The sequence below is a fragment of the Neopelma chrysocephalum genome, unplaced genomic scaffold (assembly GCF_003984885.1).
Source record: "Neopelma chrysocephalum unplaced genomic scaffold, ASM398488v2 Primary Assembly neopelma1_97034, whole genome shotgun sequence".
Lineage (NCBI taxonomy): Eukaryota > Metazoa > Chordata > Aves > Passeriformes > Pipridae > Neopelma > Neopelma chrysocephalum.
The window spans coordinates 1,704,724-1,725,254 of NW_020925676.1; the positions used below are offsets into that span (position 1 = coordinate 1,704,724).

Sequence of the window (20,531 nt, forward strand, 5' to 3'; positions counted from 1 at the left end):
CCTCCAACTAGAATTTAAAGACGTGAAATTATTTCCCAGAGTTTCAAATTTAGTCCTATCAATTGCATGGTAGAAAGCCAGAGCTTCATAGTTTGCCCATCAGAGTGATTTTAATTTGCAACGAGTTAACAGTAACTGCCCAGTAATTAGTAATTAGTTTGCTTCCTAGGTTATAGCACTGTAGTTTGACCAATAATAAAAAACACTGACTATGATAAACACTGCCTCTACTAAAGTAAAAGGAACGAGGAGATTATTAAAAAAAAGAAGAAGTAATTCCATTACTCCCTGATCAGAAAATGCATCCATTAATCTGAGACAGGAGTGTTGCTCTAAGAGACACCACATGAAGAGGAGGGAGAGCTCATGTGAGACATGGTCTTACTCAAAGTTCACTATTGCAGGGACTACTTGTAAACAGAATCACTGAAGTTATAGGAAATACAGAAAATGCAGTTATTTACAACATGGTTGCCTATAGCAGGCTCACAGTCTTTTGGCTGGAGCATTTTATTTTGTAAGAGCTATTACAAATGAACATGCAAAGCTATTTTTTACTCTACAGTGCTAGAAATAGGCAGTACACAGCAGTAATACGAAATTGCTTCAATTTACTCAAATACTGCAGCAGTGCTATACAACACTATGATGAAAATTTCTGCTCTGGTTCCATTTCATAAATTTAAACATGAGTTTAAAAAAATAGTTATTTCAAGTAATTCTCTTATAATAAACTGAACACCATATTCCACATAGTAATTGTAAGAGGAATAATATTATTTTAGCCATGACACTTTAAAAGGACAAACTTTGCATGAAGACATAATATATTATTAAATATACCAACATTGTTGGAAAAGCAGACTTCTTTTAGTTCTTTCTTTAGTTCTTACTGATACTACATCAGTACACATGAGCTGATCTTACGATGAAAAGGCCCAAGATTTCCCTGTAAAGACCATTTCGCTGAACACTAGAAAATATTTAGTATATGGCAACAGTTTCAAAGTTGGCTGTCCTACTGATTTTAAAAGCCTTTACTTCACTAGCACATCTTTGTCTTAGTAAAAACCAATTCTTCAGCTTATCATTGAGTTAAAGTGATTGAAGAGGTTATAAAATCAGGAAGAATTTGGCCAAAGCACATAAGATGTCAGCCACTAGCACAGTGTATTCTGATAAAACAGTTAAAACTTTCATGAGCATTAACAGAACAGCCTCACAGTTAGCTTGGCTCTTTTCAGATACATTTTCACCCCTTGAGGATTCTCAAGTGTTCCCAAGGAATTATTTCTCTTCAGAGAGGAAAAAAAGTGAAAAGCAAACCATGTCAGCTCAAGGGAATTTAGAAAGATGCGATATTGCAAAGTTAAGACCAGGACCCAAGATACTAAGTATTAATCTCCTCTGAATAATTTTAACTCTGCATAATATTTATATCAGCTCTTCCAGGAGCTTCAGGACTTCCAGTAATTCTCCTTTATTAGCAGACTCATCAGATGCCTCATTAGTACAGCCTTGCTCTACTTTGGCTTTATCTCCCCATTTGTCAAACAGTATGATGCTATAGAAGTGCTGAATACCTTTTCTAAAACATCAAATTACTTGTCTGACTCAAAACCAATTTCTTTCTTTCCGAGTCTGTACAAAAACAGTGAGCAAAATTCATCTGATCAAATGTTAGTGTTTACTTCCCTGGTAATCATCTGAATTCCCTTTTCAGATAACAGAGAGCAGTGGGCAAGTCTGGAACATGATTCATTCCATCCTGAGGACATTCTGAATAGGTCAGGTAAAACATGCCCTGAAAGGATTTTAACTCTGATCACCAAGGAAGCTTCATGTAGGCACCTATAATAGTAACTGTCTTTGATTAGGAGAAATTACTCCCACCCTTTCTAAGTATTGCAGCCCATAGAGTGATGACTTACTGAATGAATGCCATGGTAATCTCTTCTCAAGACTCTCAAGAGCAGCAGAAACATCACCATGATGCCCTTCTCTCATGATCTAGGGCCTTTCCATTTTTGGTCAATGAACAGCATTTGATACTCTCTTGATACAGTCAATAACAAAAAAGTCATGGATCTCTCTGTCCTCTGCCTCCCCATGTCCCTCCCAAACCTGCGCAGACCAGCATGTGTGCTGAAACCATACTGAGAAAGCAGCTACGTTGTGTTCCGCACAGCACATCACAACTTAAAGCAGGAGAAAGATCTTTGGGGAAAAGAAAAAAAAAAAAAAGAGAAGACACCTCAGAGGGAGAAATGGAGAAGGACATTTATACATGTATCTATATTTATCTATATATATGGAGATGACAGAGGCAGAGATGGCGAGACACTGAAGGAAGCTGAGGAGGGACAGATGCTGAAGCGAGAAGACAGGCAAATCAAGATAAGGTGGTGAGAGGACGGCATGGTGGGAGTGTGTGGAGTGGGCCAAGAGACACACCAAGTGAAGAGCTGCACAGTAAGAAAGGAAGTAAGTAAAGGGAATTCAGAATAGAAGCAGTAGCAAATAGAAAATATGTGTACAGGCTTATGGTTTGAGGGCTTGGGAAAACAGAGCATGCAATGACAAAAAAAAAGTACAGCAGAGAACAAGAGCCAGAGAGAAAACTGCAAGTAAAGTTTGAGGGCAACAACTCTTGCTTTACAAGCTTAGACAATATAACAGTACAGTAAAGAATAAAATGAAGAGAAGAATAGGTAATAGCTGAGATCTTTACTTTTTCTTTCTTTTGTTTACAGCTTAATTAAATAATGAATCTTAGAGGAGATGTGAAACTTGTGATATAAAATTAAATTTGATGCCAATTTTTTAAGGCTCAATGCAGCATCAAAAGTGGTATGAAAAACAGTGCTCCAGACTTGTTACACCCAATGCCATTTCAAATGTTATACATCAGTATTTGAGGGGGAAAAATCCACACAAAATATGTCGCCTGTGGTACCTGCATCAAGCTAAAGTATCAGACTCTATGCTTACATGTGAGCATAGCTCATTACGCCTTCACTAAAATATGGTCTAAATGAGACTGTGTCATTTGTACACAGCTCCTGTGCAACCAGGCAGTCTGTGGTCTGACAGATGCTACTGGGACTAACTCAGAGTAAAAATTTCATTCAATCAGATATGTTTGAGCAAACCTGAAAAATCACTATCCTTAAAGAATGTCTGCCTGCCTGATCTCAATATAAAAGTAAACTCAGCTGAAAATAAATCCAGCTTTTAAAGCATAATGCAGAAAGTAACCATATCAATCTACCTTCAATAGACTGTCTACAATCTTCCCCCTCACACCCATCATCTTTTGTACAAGGTAAGAAATTCCCTTCCACTCTCATGCATAAATGTAAGTAAAAAGAAACCATTTTTACTTGATCTTCTACGATTACAATAGATTTAGTAGGTGCACTTTGCCTTCTTGCAATGTCTTTACCTGCCTACTGCCATTCTCTGAATGTCATGTTTTTTATGCCAGCAATGTCATGTAGTTTTAAGTGCACTTGCTGCATATCCCTGACATTTAAATAAAAATGTAACTGCTTTCAGTATTGCTGTTGTTTTTATTGGTCAGCTATACCTTTTCTGCCATGACAATAAGAGAATACATCTTACAGTAGCTGTCATTCACTCACGGCATGATAAAAAGACAGGAGGGTCTAATGGTCCTGAGCAAATCCTGGGTGTGCAAAAAAGGGATTTCACAGGCATCAGTTAGAATGAAGTTATGTACTCTTCAAGTCTTGTTACTTTAAAGGGAAAAAAAAAAACAAAAACCAAAACAGGTGAAGTTCATTTCACTGTAGAAGACTCACTAGTGATTGCCATGAATTTTGAAAAATGGCACTAACATTACACAACTGGATATAGCATGATAGCTCTCAGTGTTTATGGAGTGGCTACACAAAGCACTGTGTAGTTTTACACTAATTAAGCTCCATTGGTTTATTAACAATCTGTGCATTCATCACTGCATTGGTAGGTACTTTCCTAGCAGGCCAGCTGTGAATGCCATTTCTGAGACACAGTGAGCAATAACCCTAATGAGGGTTCTGCCATTTCTCACAGTAAAATGTACACTGCAGACATTAACGGGGATTATTGAACGGTGCTAAGAATGGCTTATCCAGAGTTCAGGGACAGGTAAAGGGCACTGTACCTTCTTCTACCACTGGATTTGAAAAGAGCTATCTTTGCCAGCTTTTTCACACCTTTCACTCTGTGGGTTATAAAAAACTGTAACATTCTAGTAAATGCACCTTTTTTTTTGAAGACTCTCAGTTCAAGAAGCTCACTATGTAAGGGACTAATGGCTACAGCAAGAGTGGTATAGCTGATTTCTAAACAGCCAGCATCTGTGTCCAACATCGACATGAAATAAATGTACTTTCTTAAAAAAAAGGAGAAAAAAAAAATTTTAGAAAAGCAATGCAAAAAATACTTCAAAAAAAGTCATCACCAGTGCTGCCTGAATAGAGAACCACAAAGTGACAAAACACTAGTATTTTCTCTTTTCAGTTGCTTTAGTAACGCAGCATGATGACAAGTACGGTGTTTATACAAAAATTATGTCTATTTGTATTGTTTTCCCCTACCCTTGTGTTTCCAAAAAAAAACTCCCAAAACCTAAAAAAAACCCCAACCAACCAAACAACAACAACAAAAAAAAACAACAAACACCCCCACAAACCTTTCAGGGAGAAGGGTGTGACCCAACTTTCCTCTGCCAAACAATCTACTTCCCTGATTTTAATCTAGTTATCCCATAAATGCTTCAAGACAAAGTTCATTCTACTTGAGCAACATACCCTTTTCCCCAAGCCAGACATGGGCAAAAATATCAGAATTCTTTAAAATGCTTTAAAGTTCACGCGTCATTTCACCAGCTGTGTATAAATCAACTAATAAATGGTACCACTAGTGTTTTGGGTTTTATACTCCTCTTTTGCCGGCCACTTAATTCTTTTCTGTAACTGAACTCACAGACTTAAGTCAGCTCCTTGGTTCTCCACATACCGCTTGAAGGAAAAAACCATTGTATGTTTTGCAACCTTCCCTTTTCCAAACCACTTTCTCTGAGGTAAAAAAAATTTTTTAACAAGTTTTTGTTATTAAACTGATGTGTGAAAAAGGCTACAGAAAAGATTTTTGTTCAGTGCAACTTTTGCTGCTTACCAAATTCTTCACGATAACCACGGCAATGCATGTTTCTGTCCACAGTAAATCATCACTGGGAGGTTAGCTGTCAGACAGAATTACAGTAGTTATCATTTCAGAGAGTCTCTCTTATAACCATTCTTATATTTGAGAGCAGATGATCAAATAGCACATTTTAAATTAATGCTCCTCACCACTAATTAGGTGACTGATTAGACTCTCCAACCTTTTATCTCCCATGTTCTAAATTCTATGCATGTCTCAGTCAGACAGGTATGGGGCTTGGATGAAAATTCCAGCTGGGATGTAACTTCTGTGCATTGGCAGAATACCACAAAAATTTGGATGGATGAACTCCCCAACCTCACACCACGAAAATTTCTACTTCAGACAAGAATTTGCAAAACAATTGGAAAATGTATCCAAAATCGTAGGCAATAAATTAATGAACTTAGGAGATGTGACATACATTTTCCATCTTTCTTTGACAGAGGAGAAAAAAGAGAATCTAGCACTTGGCTCTGCATTTCTAAATTAAAGCCAAGCATGTGTTTCTGATCATTCTTCAGTCACAAAGATCATGAGACTCCAAAATAAATACCTTTTTTTAATCATGCTAAGGGAGTAACAACACCCTTCCTATGCATCATTTACAATACAGCACAGCACCTAACTTTTTTCCTTTTTATTAAACATATCTGAAGTTCTCTCATCTTTCACTGAACTGTATTTAATTTATTATGACAATTTCTTTTTGTCATCAAGCAGTCAAGAAATAAAGTGTGAGTTAATCCTTTAATTCAGTGACTTATATGAGTCATTAACTTCGTTTCAAACATTATAAATTCATAAAATAGTAGAGACTGAATAGTTATTTAGATTGCTTGCATTTCTTATGACTGGGAGAAGATTCTAACTGTGCAGCAACTCATGCCCAAGTGATGCCCAAGTTCTGCTGTGTTTTCAGGCAAATACTTCCTTTTTATATATATACTCTGCAATTCTTGAAGCTTTTTTCTAGGTCAATAGCAAAGAAAATTAAATTTCTTGGCACTAGTACAAAGGTATCATTTATTTTCAGGTTATCTTCCTTTAAATAGTGTTATCTAACAAAGAAGAAATAGACCTCTGTTGTTGCCTAAGGTCTGTGCCTTGTAGTAACTCTCATTTGCTCAAAATACAGCACACCTGTAACCACGTTATACTCAGTCATTTCAGTAATAGCTCTTTTTTGCACCAATTTTTGCAATATTTTTATAATGACTATTTCCTCCCAAAACCTCAAAGTCTGACTCAAATTATTCATGTACAAACACTTTGTTAATTGAATTAAATTTGTTCTCATTTCTCACCATCCTACTCTGTTACTAATTGCCAACATTAAAATCAATTTCCTCAAGATCAGCTTGTTTTGCCTGTGATGGTAAATGGTGAGTGATCTCCCTGTCCTTATCTTGACTCGACCTTTTCATCCCATTTTCTTTCCTCACATCCTGTTGAGCAGGGAGAGTGAAAGAGAAGCTTGGTGGGCACGCGGTGCCCAGCTGAGCTCAACTCACCCCATCCTCAAAGACTGGTTTTCAGTTTCTACACCATGGATAAAAAAGAATCACCTGAGATAAATCTGGGGTTTAGCTCAAAATCCAAGGTGGATCAAGTGACTTCAACTACCAGAAATTAGGCAGATATAACCACCAGAGGAATCAGGTTTTGATCAAGCTTCTGATGGGAAAAAAATGTCACTAAAAGCTGAACCCATTTTAAGATGGAACATGACTGAAATATGAAGACGGTTATAAAATGAAACTGCAAAAAAAAACAGTGGAGTATTGGACTGAGACACAGGAAGTCTTTCCCAGAACAAATGTCTTAGTACTTTGTTTATGATACAGCTTATTTCTACAAATGACAGCTGATGCAGAAAAGACTGAGCTTCAGCTTTGGAAATTAGTCATGTATTTGAAATTAGAAAGGACCGGGAGCTTCATTTAGTTGTGGAAGTCAAAGCTTCTGTCTCAATGTTTCAGGAAGATCTGGAGCAGATGCAACCACGCTAAATTTCCGATTATAGAAACACATTTCAGGAGGGAATGTGGGAGACCCAACAGGAAATGTGAACTGCCAGCTCAGACTTTTTAACCTTCATGGCTCTAGAAATAAGAGTCCCTGCTGACATGAATGCTTTTAAAGATGGAACATAAGAAGATGACTTTCCTTTAACTTCGAATTGAAGCTGCTAAGCAACATATCAGAGGTTCTCTGCACTGAGCTTTAACATTGGCATTGGCCAAACAAACCACCAGATTAGATGACAAATGTAGCTTGGAGTCTGTCGCCTTTGGTCCTTTCTCCATCTTCTCACCCAGCAATCTGAAGGCCAGAAGGGCTCACTGAAGTCAAGAGCTCATAATACACTGCTACCACTAAGGAAAACCAAAACTCAGAAAGTGAAAACTGAACACAGGCCACAGCTTCCTAATAAAAGGCATTTTATTCAGTTGCTTCTATTCTTCCTGTCTTTTCACATTGCTTTGTTTCACAAAATAATTCCCTGTGCCTTCTGCCTTAGTACCTATGGCCTTTGTTGTGCATGTTTTGCCTGCTGCCTTCCGTCTCTCAGAAGCAGCAAAACACAGTATTTCCAAATTCCCTGGTCTGAGGTTGTCCAGTTATGAAACACCAAAACCAAAAGGAGCAGCAACACAGCAGGAAAACAAGTCAGCGGCACTATTGCTGACTAGGAGAAACACAGCATTTCTGAAATTGAATACAGAAGCCACAACTGGTTTTGGTTGTTTGGGGTGTTTTTGGTGATCTTGTTGCTGTTTTTTTGTTTCTTTTTTTCCTGAAATTCATTATGGATATCCCAGCTGACCCTAAACCCACCCGTACTCTGCCTGTATGATCTAAGGGCCTGTGGGTTCTGCCTTTCTGGTGGACAAGGAGACTGCCTCTCCTGTTACACAATGTTTTGTGTAGCATTAACATTCTTGGCTTTCTGCTGTACACCAGTGTAAAGTAAAAGCCACATAAATAATTACACCCATAAAGGCACAACAAGATATTTCTGTGCAAGAATGAAACTAATATGATTAAAATTTTTTCTGATGTAAGATTTTTCATTCCAGTTCTCACTGTGTTTTGCCCATGACAGTGATTGTAGTAGACCTCTCTGTCCTTATCTCAGCACTTGTCTCAGATTTTCTGTCAAATTTCACCCACCACAGTCTTGCATTGGGAACATGTGTCTCTGAGAAGGAAGGTATGTGTGGTGAACCCAGCTTCCTGCCCCCTTTGTCCCTTGGAGTGGGTGGTGGGTGGAGGGGAGCGCTCCAGGGCATCTGCAGGGATAGCTAAGGGCTGATGCAGCACCATTCCTCTGTGTGTGTGTGTAGAAAGTCCAGTATTTAGAGAAGATCTACACCTACTTAAGTCTTTCCCAGCCACCAGAATCGAAGTCTACCCAGCTAGAAAGTTCGGGCCTTATACTTTTGGAAGATCAGGCCTGACTTGATACCTCCCCTGCCCTTTCAGTAAGTCAGCATTCAGTCATCAGACTTGGCAGGACTGCAAAACTTATCACTCTAATGGAAATAACCCCTCTGACAAAACCTGTAGCAGAGTATATTGCTTTAATGTCATCTTCATTTTCTCAAGCATTTTTTTTCTGTTTTATATATAGTAGCAATGCCTCTCTGCTGCAGCTTTACTGTGTGCAAAAGCTTACTGTAAAAGCTACTTCCTGTAGCTTTGTTAATGCAATAAAATAACAACCAAGTGTAAGTCTGCAGATCATTGTTATGATGATGGCAAATTAGGTTTTCTGACTGTTACAAAAATAATAGAAATGGCAGATTAAAAGTACTCTCTCTCTTATGGAAAATCAATTATTTCAGTGTATCTTTTGAGAATGTATATAAGTATGATTGGAATACCCAAAACATTATAAAAGATGTTCATTTAGGGAGCATTAGCAAAATACTATACATTCCTCCCAACTCTTTTGCATTGTCTGGCTTTCAGTCTTATATCTGTTTAGAAATGTCTGTCCCGCCAGTTTTAAAGAAGAAAATATGGAGAGCAGCTAGAAAAAAGCCCAGGAACTTTTAAATCTGCTATGTATTAAAATTTTTCTTGTTGTCTTGTGGGAAGGGATCTTGGGATGGCACTGAACATAAACTTCTTGGGAAAAGCAATTTATTTCAGAGAAGCTATTGCACAGGAGCTGATGATTCAGCAGAACACAAAACCTCATGGGGAAAGCTGTGTAGCTTACCAAAATGAGAGCTGTTCAGGATAAACATGGGCACAAGAGCTTGTGGAATCCCAAAAATGACTAGACCTAAATTAGCTAATTAAGAAGTTTGTTCAAAGCTGGATTTAGCTATACAGACATGAATAGCTGTGAATTTTTCCCTATCTGATTTTAAAAGGTTACTTTTTTATATACAGGGCGAGATGTTAAAAGTTCATAACCTCTGTTCTACTTCCCTTCCCTCGACCAGGAAAGCCAAGAGTCATTAAGGTATGTGTGAAGATGTTCATACTGCCACGTGTTGTCATTTAGTGAAAAGGCCAGTTTGCCTTCTGCACCTGGAGATTATCATGAGGAGCAGTAATCAATGATGTTGACACCTGCTCAGTGTGCAGGCTGTTCAAAACACTTCTTGATGAAGGAATGTGTCACCAGAGAAAAAACAGGCAGGTAATTCTGCAATGACCCAGGAAGGAAGGTCTTGCAACCCACTTTAGAAGGTTTTACAGCATTTTCAGTGCTCAGTGCTCTTTCTCCTCACATCTACTCTTCATTAGGATTGAATAAATGATGTTTATTCTTCATCAGTATCTTTTAAGAGGAGAAGAAAAAAGTGCTGCTTATGAGATAGTGGTTTAAATGGTGTTTAAAGTAAGACATATTTCCAGGGAAGCTGTGTTTATTGTTTCAGTCATCAGGCTTTGGGAGGGCCAGTAGCTGCAGGGAATGTTACATAGACGGGAAGTGTAGGTACAGCATCTGTGGCTGTAAGAATATGTCCAAGACCGCCAACCCAAGGATTTGGGTCTGCATCTTACACAGATAGTGTAAGCACCTGGTTTTGAAAACATGCCCCACTGTGTCCAAAATTCAGTACCAAGGACAAAAATATGCATGAGATCTTAAAAATTACTTTACTTTGTCCACTCTTCTACCTCCTTTTCTTTGCTCTCCCTATTTCATTGAACTGCCTAAATGTGATTAGGTAGGTACCGCCTAGTCCCTGAAGAGAGAAGAGTAGTCTTAAATAAAACTCGGTTCTAAATAAAATATTCAAAATCAGTTTCAGGATCTATTGGACTCAAGAACTGCATGTTGAAAAGCCAACTTCGCGCTATTACGAGTTCATTTTCAGCCAACTTTCAGTGGCATGTTTTTTCCAGACTTGGTAGGAAAGAAATTGGTTTTCTTGTTGAGAACTCACCTGCTGTTTTATAAATACAGTTATGTGCAGTCTAACCCAGCTTTTTAAAGAGGCTACAGGAAAAAGAGGAAATAGTGAATATATTTTCTATATATTTTTCTTACTCAGTGCTATAGGAAGTGCTCTGATCTTTACCTCATATCTTCATTTCAATAGTCTTACTGAAGCTTTGTTCAGGAACAAACTTTCTGAAAGTTGAGTCATTCTGAGGAGCGCAATGTACACACAATATGGTAGTAACCTCTGAAATTCAGTGTTGTCTGAATTTTCATTCCATGCTTTTAAATCAATGTCTGACATAACGATTCTTGCACTTTTAGTAAGTTTGAGTCAGCTGGTTCCATTTAATGAAAGGCAGGGAAGACAGACACACAGTCTATGTATGGTTCTCAGTATTTATCTACCAGCTCAACAGATATAAGTAGCATTTGAGATGGGGGAAATAATCAAATGTTAACATGGGTATTAGGCAATGCAAGACAAAGCTAATTTGACTCCTAACTGAAAGCCTGCTGTTTTAAAAGGCAGTAATTCCAGGGGTAACAAGAGAGTGTTTAGACTGCTTGTGGAATAGAAGTCTTTTTCTATAAATTTCCTGCAATACTTGAAGGAAAAGTCCCACTGGAAGCGAGTTAGAAATATACTGCTGCAATCCCTGCAGGAATTAGCAGCTGCTGGTCCAGCCACCACAGCAGGAGTGGCTTGGACTGCTGCATTTTAATTAGTTTTTCACCACCCAACCTAGCCTACGCCCAAAAGATTACAGTTCTACAAATTATTATATGTAGCAGTTAAAGGTTCAAGAATATTGGCAAGCACTAGTTTGATTACAGTTTCTTTCAAAATGGTCTATGTCTTTTGTTGTGCTCCTTTTGTTTGCTTGCTGAATGCAGTGAAGGCTGAATATAAAAAATATATTGTTGGTTTATTGCACTGCCTTTGCAGGCCAGCCTGAACAAAAATCTATTGCTAAAAAGGCCTTTCACCTCAAATACTAGAAAATGAACTCAGCAGCTTAAAGTCATAGAATGAAAAACTGAAAATGTATGGATGTTTTCATTCTCAAAATCAAACCAGCCAGAACTTTGGAATGCAATGGAATTAGCTTTCTTTTCCAGAACTGTGTATACTTTTTCCACTAACCTTGCCTTCTTTAAAAATTAGTTTCATTCCTGGTAGGATGTGGGAGTTTAAGGGTTTTTTCCTCCTCCTAAGTGATGTACATTTTTTGAAATTTTCCATTCTCTTTACAAGTTGTGAAATAATGAGGGGGAAAGGAGGGCTGCATTGTGTGCTATTGCCTGTAAGTCCTTTATATGTTGGTGTTGGTGTTTAGAAGAAGCTTTTAGATTAGATTTGAATAATTTAAGAATTGTTTTTCAGATTACTGTAGAAACAAAATTTGTTTTGATACTTTCACATGAAATGAAAGTTGTGAGAATTTCCTAATTTGCATGTATGTGCTTTTCTAAGTGAAGCCAATAGCAGTAATGCCATGGAGTATGCATTTTTATTTTATTTTCATTTCTTGTGTGTCAAGAGCTTTGTCTCTTTTTTTGTTTGTTTGGTTTTGTTTGTTCTTTTCAGTAGTTAACTTCAAAAAGGACATTTAATTTTGAAGTCTGGGAACAGTAATTTCATTTCTATAAATGCATTTGACCTAGTTTATATGTAAGGAAGAGTAAATTAATGTGGTTTAACTTTATACTTCTGTAAACTGTACAAAAAAAATCAGTATTCTTTGTGGAAACCAATACTGGATTTCGACCTGTTACTGCAGTTTTGGCAGCACAGATTTCCATGGCTTTGTACCAAGTACAGTTTTTTGGGGACTGATCATTCTTTCACCTGACTTTTTGTGGACAAACTAGATTGTGTAATCGTTGTTTGACTGCATGAAGCACAAACCAATTTATTTTTCAAAAATCAATTCAGAACTTGAAGAATTTAATCCAAATGAAATTTGCAGGAGATTACATAGAGAACTGTATTTGTACTGAGTTGATTCAAAAGACAGTATAAAACCCAGGATGAGGGAGCATGGTGTGGAGATGCTGACCTACTTTTGAAAAGACCAAATTCCTTTCTTCCAGTAAAATGAAGTCAATGACTGTTTATTTTACTATGAAAACTGCAGCTCTAGGAATTCACCTTTCCTAATTACTATGACCAAATAAACACATGGCTGCGTTTCATTTTGGTCGCCATTCCTGTTTCAGAGGCAGAAGCTTTTTGTGGGTTTGGGGGAAGAAAGGCTTTTTCCAAACTGGGTCAAATTCTGTCTTTTCTTGCTTTGCCTTTTCTCTCTCTGCCAGTCTACACTGTGGGATCCTGCAAATTCCATTTTCTCCTTTATGTGCAAATTCTGCTGATCACTTCCACCTCCTTAACACCCCTCCTGGGCATCTCTTCCTTCCTTCCATCTGCGCTGACACCACTATTTTTGACTGCATGTATTTGAAGTGTGACCATGTCTTTTCTCTCCATTTCACAGTCTGGACTCTGTAGCACAGGCAGGGCACTATGGTGCCACTGTCCATCCTCTAAAACAGTGTCCTTCTTAAATAATTGGAAATTCAGTAACACGTGAGGATAATAAGAAGAAAAATAATCCATAATACTCAACAAATTGTATATTGGGGCAGGAGGGGAGAAGTTTTGCACATACATCTTAAATATTTTAAAAATGTTTTTCGAATTTGTGTGGAAAGCAACACAAATTCAGAGATCAGTCATTAAATCTTAGTCTATTTTCACATATTAAATGGCACTTTTAATACTTTAAATTTTTAAGGCAATCATTTGACTAATGAGTGAGTGAGTTTATCATGTGCTGAAGTATTTGTACTTCACTATTTTGTACTTCACTATTTCTGTGCTAATACTGACTTTTTTGTGTCACAGCTGTGATACATTCCATGCACAGGACATCATAAGGTTTCTCATGAGTTGTCCTCATTGTAGGTGGTGCTTTGGTTGTTCATTCTGACAAAGCAGTTCAGATGTATACATTATTTTTAGGCTTTTTGTAAGTTCAAAACTGGGTATAAAAGCCCATTTGTGTAGTAAAGTATATACCACATGCAGTAAAATGATCTGGGTTTTTAGTAGCTGTTGTTGCTGTTGTTCTTTAGCATGTTCACACTTACACCCGGGCTTTTAAAACTAAATCTTTTAACAGAATCATTAAGCAGCTTTCCAAACAGAAACATGAATGTCAGTAAAAGAGAATGACAATATTTTCAACAATGCAGGAATTTTAATTAGTATTCTCTAACTTGGCCAATTACATATTCGGAGAATATGCCTTTTTTTTTTATTGTTCCAGCCAACTTCAAATAATTTATATTTTGAGTTCAGGTAGATTGTTACAGGCAGAGATGCAAAAAAGCAGCAGCAGCTGAATGCTCCTTTAAGCCTAATTTTCTTTAGAGGTAAATAAATGCATGCTTACATGCACAAATATACATAATCAAATATTTTTATAAATGTGTACCAATATGTGCAAAGACAGATATGCATGTATATATTCACTAACTATAAAGAGGGAAGAACTGACAGAAACAATTCCAAATAGACAAACACCATACAATGAGTAATCTTATGGAATATTACAGGCTTAATTTCTGGTTTCTGGGCTGAATTTGGAATGACTGAATTTCTTGTCAGTCACACACTGCAAGGTACTGCTGCAAGTGATAGTAGCTGCTTGGGCTTAGGGTCTTCTCAGTTTCTTCTTATGGTCCTCTCATTTAAACTGTTAATGCTGCAGTGTTGTTATCTGCTGCCTATCAAATCTGTGCCTTAACCTTTGAATTTAGGTGATCTCTCTCTATAGCACTATTGATATTTATCACTTAAAAGAAGGGAAACACCACCTGGAGAAAATGGGACATTGAGAGCATTGTGGCCTTCCTATCTGGCCATGAATTCCATGCCTGTGGAAAGTGGCATGTTGCCACAAGAATTCTTGGTTTCTGCATATTTGTGTATTCTGACCAAATGTATCAAAGAAATTTTCCATTGATGCAAATTCCAGAAGAGGTTCTGAGAACCTGGTTGATGACAGTCAAGGGTTGATGTGAAAAAGCTTAGGATAAGGGCAAGAGGTTAGCAGCTTTTCAGTTGCACATCAGATTTTTGCAGCTGAATCTTCCCATTGCTCTTTGGTGGTAAAAGCTTGAATTGCTCCATCTGGTGACCTTCTAAGTCACACAGTCTCAGGAAAGCTGTATGTGCTGATTCAACAGAAAACTTGTTGAGCTCCAGCAGGAAGCCAAAATAAGCCCTTATTTGCATGAGGCAGTTCTGTTTGCACATTTACGTTAAGACCCATAGGCTGATTTCTGCTCTTGAAAACCCCGCCACCTCCCACCACCCTTTTTTTTTTTTTCGAATGGGAAGAAGTGAAGAGATCCTGTTATCACCAAACAGACAAGGAGTCAGGTCTGTACTAGTAGTAGTTTTCTGCTAAGTTTTGCACCAGGCATGATGTAAGCAGGTTGCCATCCTGTTCCTGAGTTCCAGCGCTGGTTTCTGGCATGGAAGATGAAGGCAGTGTTAACTGTTAGCTTGGTGATCTCTTTCCTGGCTGGTGGGAACATGACTGTCAGAGCTGGGCATAGACACATAAACTAGAATTGAACTCTTTGAAAGTGTTTCCAAGTCCTGTGATATTTTGTCATAAATATTTCCCCAAATTAAGACTCCAGGGATGTGCTGTCAGAAGTCTCTGCAACAGGGAATAATTTCTAAAGTAGCCCTTCTGTGTGTGCTTTGAACAGTGACCAATGAGCCTGATGTCAAACTGCTCATCTGGATTTGCTTTTATAAATTCCTGTGTCCCCAGACTGTCATATTCCTTTTTCAAGCATTATGCTGCCTGTTTTCCAGCCTTGGGTACAGTCAAGTTAAAGGTGGTGTGAGAATATCCTTGGTGGTGTAGCTGTCTGTCTCATCACCAAGGCACTGCTGTTAAATCATCAGGGGTGTTCTGCTGCATAGGTTCTTATTCACATTGAAGATTTTGCAGCACCAGGTTACAAACTGGTAAAGCAAACAATGACACGAGCATTACTGAGAGACAGTTACTGCCCTCCATTGCTACAACATCAGTGAACACCTAGAAATGTGCACAGGAATGGTAATCTATTTATTTAGAACATCAGTTGCACAGCTTATCTAATTCTGCCCTCACTCAAATACAATAATTATTAGAAAGTGTGCTACCTACTTAGTAAGAACACATGTAAACTACTGTGTTTAATGTTTATATTGTACTCTGCATATGTGAAGCAGGGTACAAGAGTGATTTGCAGTTTATGCACTGACTTCTCCATTACGGTCCTGAAGTGAAGTACTGGAAATAGAAACCTTAATACAGCAGGTTCTTAGAATTCTATCTTTTAACATTTTTGTTTGTATTTAAAAGATATGAGGGTTTTTTTTTAATGTGGTGGGGTTTTTTCTACTTGCTACATAGAGCCTTTTTAGATTTGGCCAAGGAGAGATCTAGTTAAATTAATGTAATGATTCTGGGAGTCACTGAAGCTCACAGTATTCCCACACATTTATCAATATACTGTTATGAGAGACAAATCATTTTAACATTTGAGATGAAGATTACTTTATGTGTGATGCACACAAGACCTCAAATGATTGAGCTGCATAACCCTTGCCATAGGTGACCCTTCCTGATGAAGAGGTCTCTCTGGAAAAAATCTTCTCAATCAAATGCCAGTTCTTGTGCTCACAGACGTACTCATAAAAATATGGATGTGCCTACTCAGAGCCTTATCTGGCACCTGTGGCCATGCTGAGGGGGCAGAAGTGCAGAGCACGCATGGCAGTTTTGTACAGCACTGCACTCAGAATAATAAAACTTGTGTCACAGCTTTATTCATATAGTCAGGAGTGGCTGTGCCATTCTACTGTTCAAAAGAAAGCTACTCATGTCATTGTGCAGCTCCTGGTCATCTCCTATAGACATACTGAAGTGGGTTTCCTCTGGTTCAGAGATCTGCTGTACAGTTTGGTGTGGGGTATATATGAAATTAACTCACTGCAGAGTTGCTGTATGCAGTTCTGCAGTGGTTATTCAGGAAGTTATGTATGAAAACTGCAGTTTCCTCTAGCTTAAAAATCTACAGCTACTCAGAAGTGCTGAGTCTTAGAGTGGGTGACAAATCTCCTGAGGGCAGAAGCATTCAAAAATGCCTTAAATTCCTTGCTGACGCATAGCATTTCAGTGCATCCCTTTTGTGGTATAATATAAAGGTATCTGAATAGTTTGTAGCCAGTATGGTTTTCCAGAGGTTTTTCCTCTGTTTAACTAATTGACAGAGTACTGGTCGCTTCCTTGATGGTAACACAGCAAGTTGAGCCTGCTTCTGGAGACTGTCCAGCCCAACCTCCCACTCAGAGAAGTGCCTTCCACCTAGCAGAGTTATAATTTTATGTTATGACTGCTCAGATTTAACACGTTCAAGTGAGTACACCTTGAAGGCAACCAGAAGATGTAACTCCAGTTCACTTTTGCTATGAGCAAGCCCCACCAGTTTCCACTGAATTAACCAAAAGTGCTGCTTGCTCCATCTGGTGCCAAATTTGGCTGTTTTTTGCAACTGGGCAGGGAGCAACACAACAATTGTCTTTTCTCTTCTTTCTCAGCATTACTGCCATCAACAGTTAGGGAAAAACCCAATGCAACTAATTTTTGCAAATGTTGCCTTAACAAAGACAAGATATGTTGCCACAGGTTTGGGGCAAGATATGTTCACCTGATACCCCAAGGAAACCTTCAGGAATTGTCAGGAGATGGAAAAGGTGTGACCAAAAGAGGACCCTGAGCTCTTGGAAGTTCTGTTGGCTGAATAACTATTGAAGTTCACTGGTTCATCAGAGAGGTTTTTTGGTTTGTTTTGGGGTTTCTTTGGTGGTTTTTTTTTGTTGTTGTTGTTTTTTTTGTTTTTTATTTGTGGAGAAAAGTGTGGTATTTTTGCCCAAAGTGGAAGGAATAGAAAATGTAGTTTCAGTTAGGCAACTCTGTTTACTAACAAGTTCAAAGAGTTGTATTTACAACTATTCTTCCTTTTTTTTTTTTTTAATTTAGTGGGGCTACATCCATTGTCTACAGATGCAGGCAGAAAGGGACCCAGAAACCTTATGCCGTCAAAATGTTGAAGAAGACAGTAAGTCATTTTATTTTGTTTTGATTTGGAATATGTTTGGGATTTCCTTGGGGGTTTTTTGGGTTTGAGGGTTTTTTTGGTTGTTGTGTTTTGTTTTGTTGTTGTTGTTGGTTGTTTGTTTGTTGTTGTTTTCTTTTGTTTTTCTTTTTTTGATGCAGTTTCTTCGTGTGGTGAAAACATGCTGGATTTAGGACCCTGCTAAGCTTGTATTTTATGAGACTGAGCTTCTTTGGCTCCTTATCATTGAAACAGCTGTTAGAGGTAACAGTACTGTACTGGGAATGCTTTATACCCACAAATCTTGTTTATACCTTCATCTGGTGTTATCTATGTAGACTTAGATTTGGGCAAAATATTTTAGACAAATGCATCTTTTCCTTTCACTATAGAAAAGAAACACATTCTGAATAATTTAAATGTTCAGTCGTTTCACTTTGATTTAATACATTGTTTTGCTCAAAAAATACCATGACACAATTTATCTTTTTCAGAAACTGATTAAAATACCAATTCAAACCCAAGTAAATTTAAATATTTTGTGGAGGTTTTTTACTCCTGCAAAATTGTAAGAGAATCAGTTGAGATGATACATCCTTTTTAGAGCTCCATATATATCACACTTGTACCACAGCTGGTTTTGTGTGTGCTACAAAATACATGGTTGAAAGCATGAAGAGAGACTAGAGAGGAAAGAAGAGTAATGAACTGAGAGACTTCAAGCAGAAGGAGAGTGTGAGCATAGGGTAGAGCTGCTCATATTCCTAGAAGGGGAAGAGGAGTTTGAGAGAAAGCAAGTGAGCTGTGAGGCATGGACATGATATTTATTCATGAATGGGTTTGATTCAGTTTGTTCTAGTGTTAAATCCTTCATTAATCCATAAAGTTCAGGAACATTCACATGTAGAAACATAATGATCGGTGGGTAGGTGTAAACATGTCTAAATGGTGAATTAACTGGTGGTCTCAGTGCAAGACATAATGAATGGGTTTCATATAAGTAAAATGTTGGCATTAATTTATCATCTTTGAAAGTAAGCCAAAGTTTAAGCTGGCACAACAATTCAGTTGTATGTACTGCTTTTGAATTTGTATCTGGTGCACTGGAAGAAGCAGAGCATGTGAGGAGCTTGCATTGCTGCAGGCTATGATCTACCTATGGAAAAGCAGAGAACTTAATATTCAAGCTTTTATCAGTTCATTATGCCAATGATTCCCATAATGTTTTAGGAGTGTACTTTCCTATAATCCTTGTTCTAAAATGCACAAGGAAGAACGGTATTACTTAAAATTATTTCTTTGCCTTTTGATTTTTTTCTTTGTGGAAATTAATTCATGCTCACAATCACCATATTAATGCTAAATGTATCTATTTATGTCTGAAACTAGTCAATTTAGACTTTTGGTAGACTTACTGTAGCACAGATTTTTTTTGTTTAAGTGTAGGAAAAATGGCAAATGAAGAAGAAAGACTATTGTTATGTAAGTTGTTTTCACAGCAGCAGTAGGTTGGCTTAATGCAGCCATGATTATAACAGCAGTGTGGTTAAGCAGTTCACAGAGCTAAGTTGTTCCCACTGTAATTGATACACTTTGGGATGTTTTGTTACAAGAACAAGTATTCCTCTTACACAATTGAGCTTTTTTTGTATAATTGAGAACATGGGAGACAATGTTGTAAGGACGTGCCACCGCTTGTGTCTGTCCAATTTGGAGATGTAATTTTTTTTCACAGAGACAGAATTATTTGTGTTACAGTGCTCCTACAGCAGGAGGTTTGATCTTTGCTCAGAGTATCTCAGTATAAAATTAGCTACGTGTGAGCCAAATCATGCACCAAAATGTTGATCGGCTTAGGTTTTCTGCTAGCTTTTTAAAAATAGTTAGAAAAATAAATGGCAGTCCACTAATGGAGAAGAAGGGATGGGAGGAAAAGAGGAAGAGCCTGTGATTGTCTGCTTTTGATAAGAGTCCTGTTTCTTCAATTCTGTTTTTAAATGCACATAAGGGATCTCTGAAGAACACATGAAATTAGAAGAAGACAAAGGAAAATGACAAAAGAGGAAATACTCTGATTTTTCCATTAAAATTCACTGACTTTAAACACTGCACCAAACAAGACTGACTCTGAGGAGAAGGTCTGTAAAAGTAGGGTGAGGGTCAGGGATAGGGTGGTCCTGCTTCTTCTGGAAGTGATAAGAAGTTATGTGTGATTAGGAATCTGGTGGCTGATGGTCAGTTCCAGATTTGTGAGTGATGATCACTACAGTGCTGAAGTAAAGCATTAGAAATTATTACTTTGTCCCACGGGAGAGCTTAGACAAGAACCAATGATCCCTTAGGATTGAAGTGGCTTTCTAGGAACAGACTGCAAGAAACAGAAAATGCCTATCAGTGTTCTTTTTGTTTAAATAGTAAGGGTAATTTTTAATTTGCCTGATTCTGAATCAAGAGTGAATATAATTTTGGGCAAGATTTATCAGCTAGTTCTAACAATACATGCTTATTGAGGGATGTGAGTTTTTGGGAGGTTTTGTAATTAATATTTCTTCCCCATCCAGCTTAATAAAATAGTAGTAGATTATGATCTATGTTCTAGGGAGTTTTTTGATTTATGGTTTGGGGTCTTTTTCTTTTTTTTTTTCTTCCTATTGCTAGTTAAACCAACAAAGAGAAACAGAAGAAAACATGTTTATACAAATCTTTTCATGTCAATAAA

General features: G+C 37.7%; 1 protein-coding gene across 1 annotated transcript in view; it reads left to right on the forward strand.

Annotated features, from left to right (window-relative positions):
- CAMK4 (calcium/calmodulin dependent protein kinase IV) overlaps positions 1-20,531 on the forward strand; it is a 141,235-nt gene that overhangs the window by 40,612 nt on the left and 80,092 nt on the right. The window contains exon 2 of the mRNA XM_027671155.1: positions 17,737-17,815. Coding sequence (XP_027526956.1) covers positions 17,737-17,815 — 79 coding nt within the window. The remainder of the gene's footprint in view (positions 1-17,736; positions 17,816-20,531) is intronic.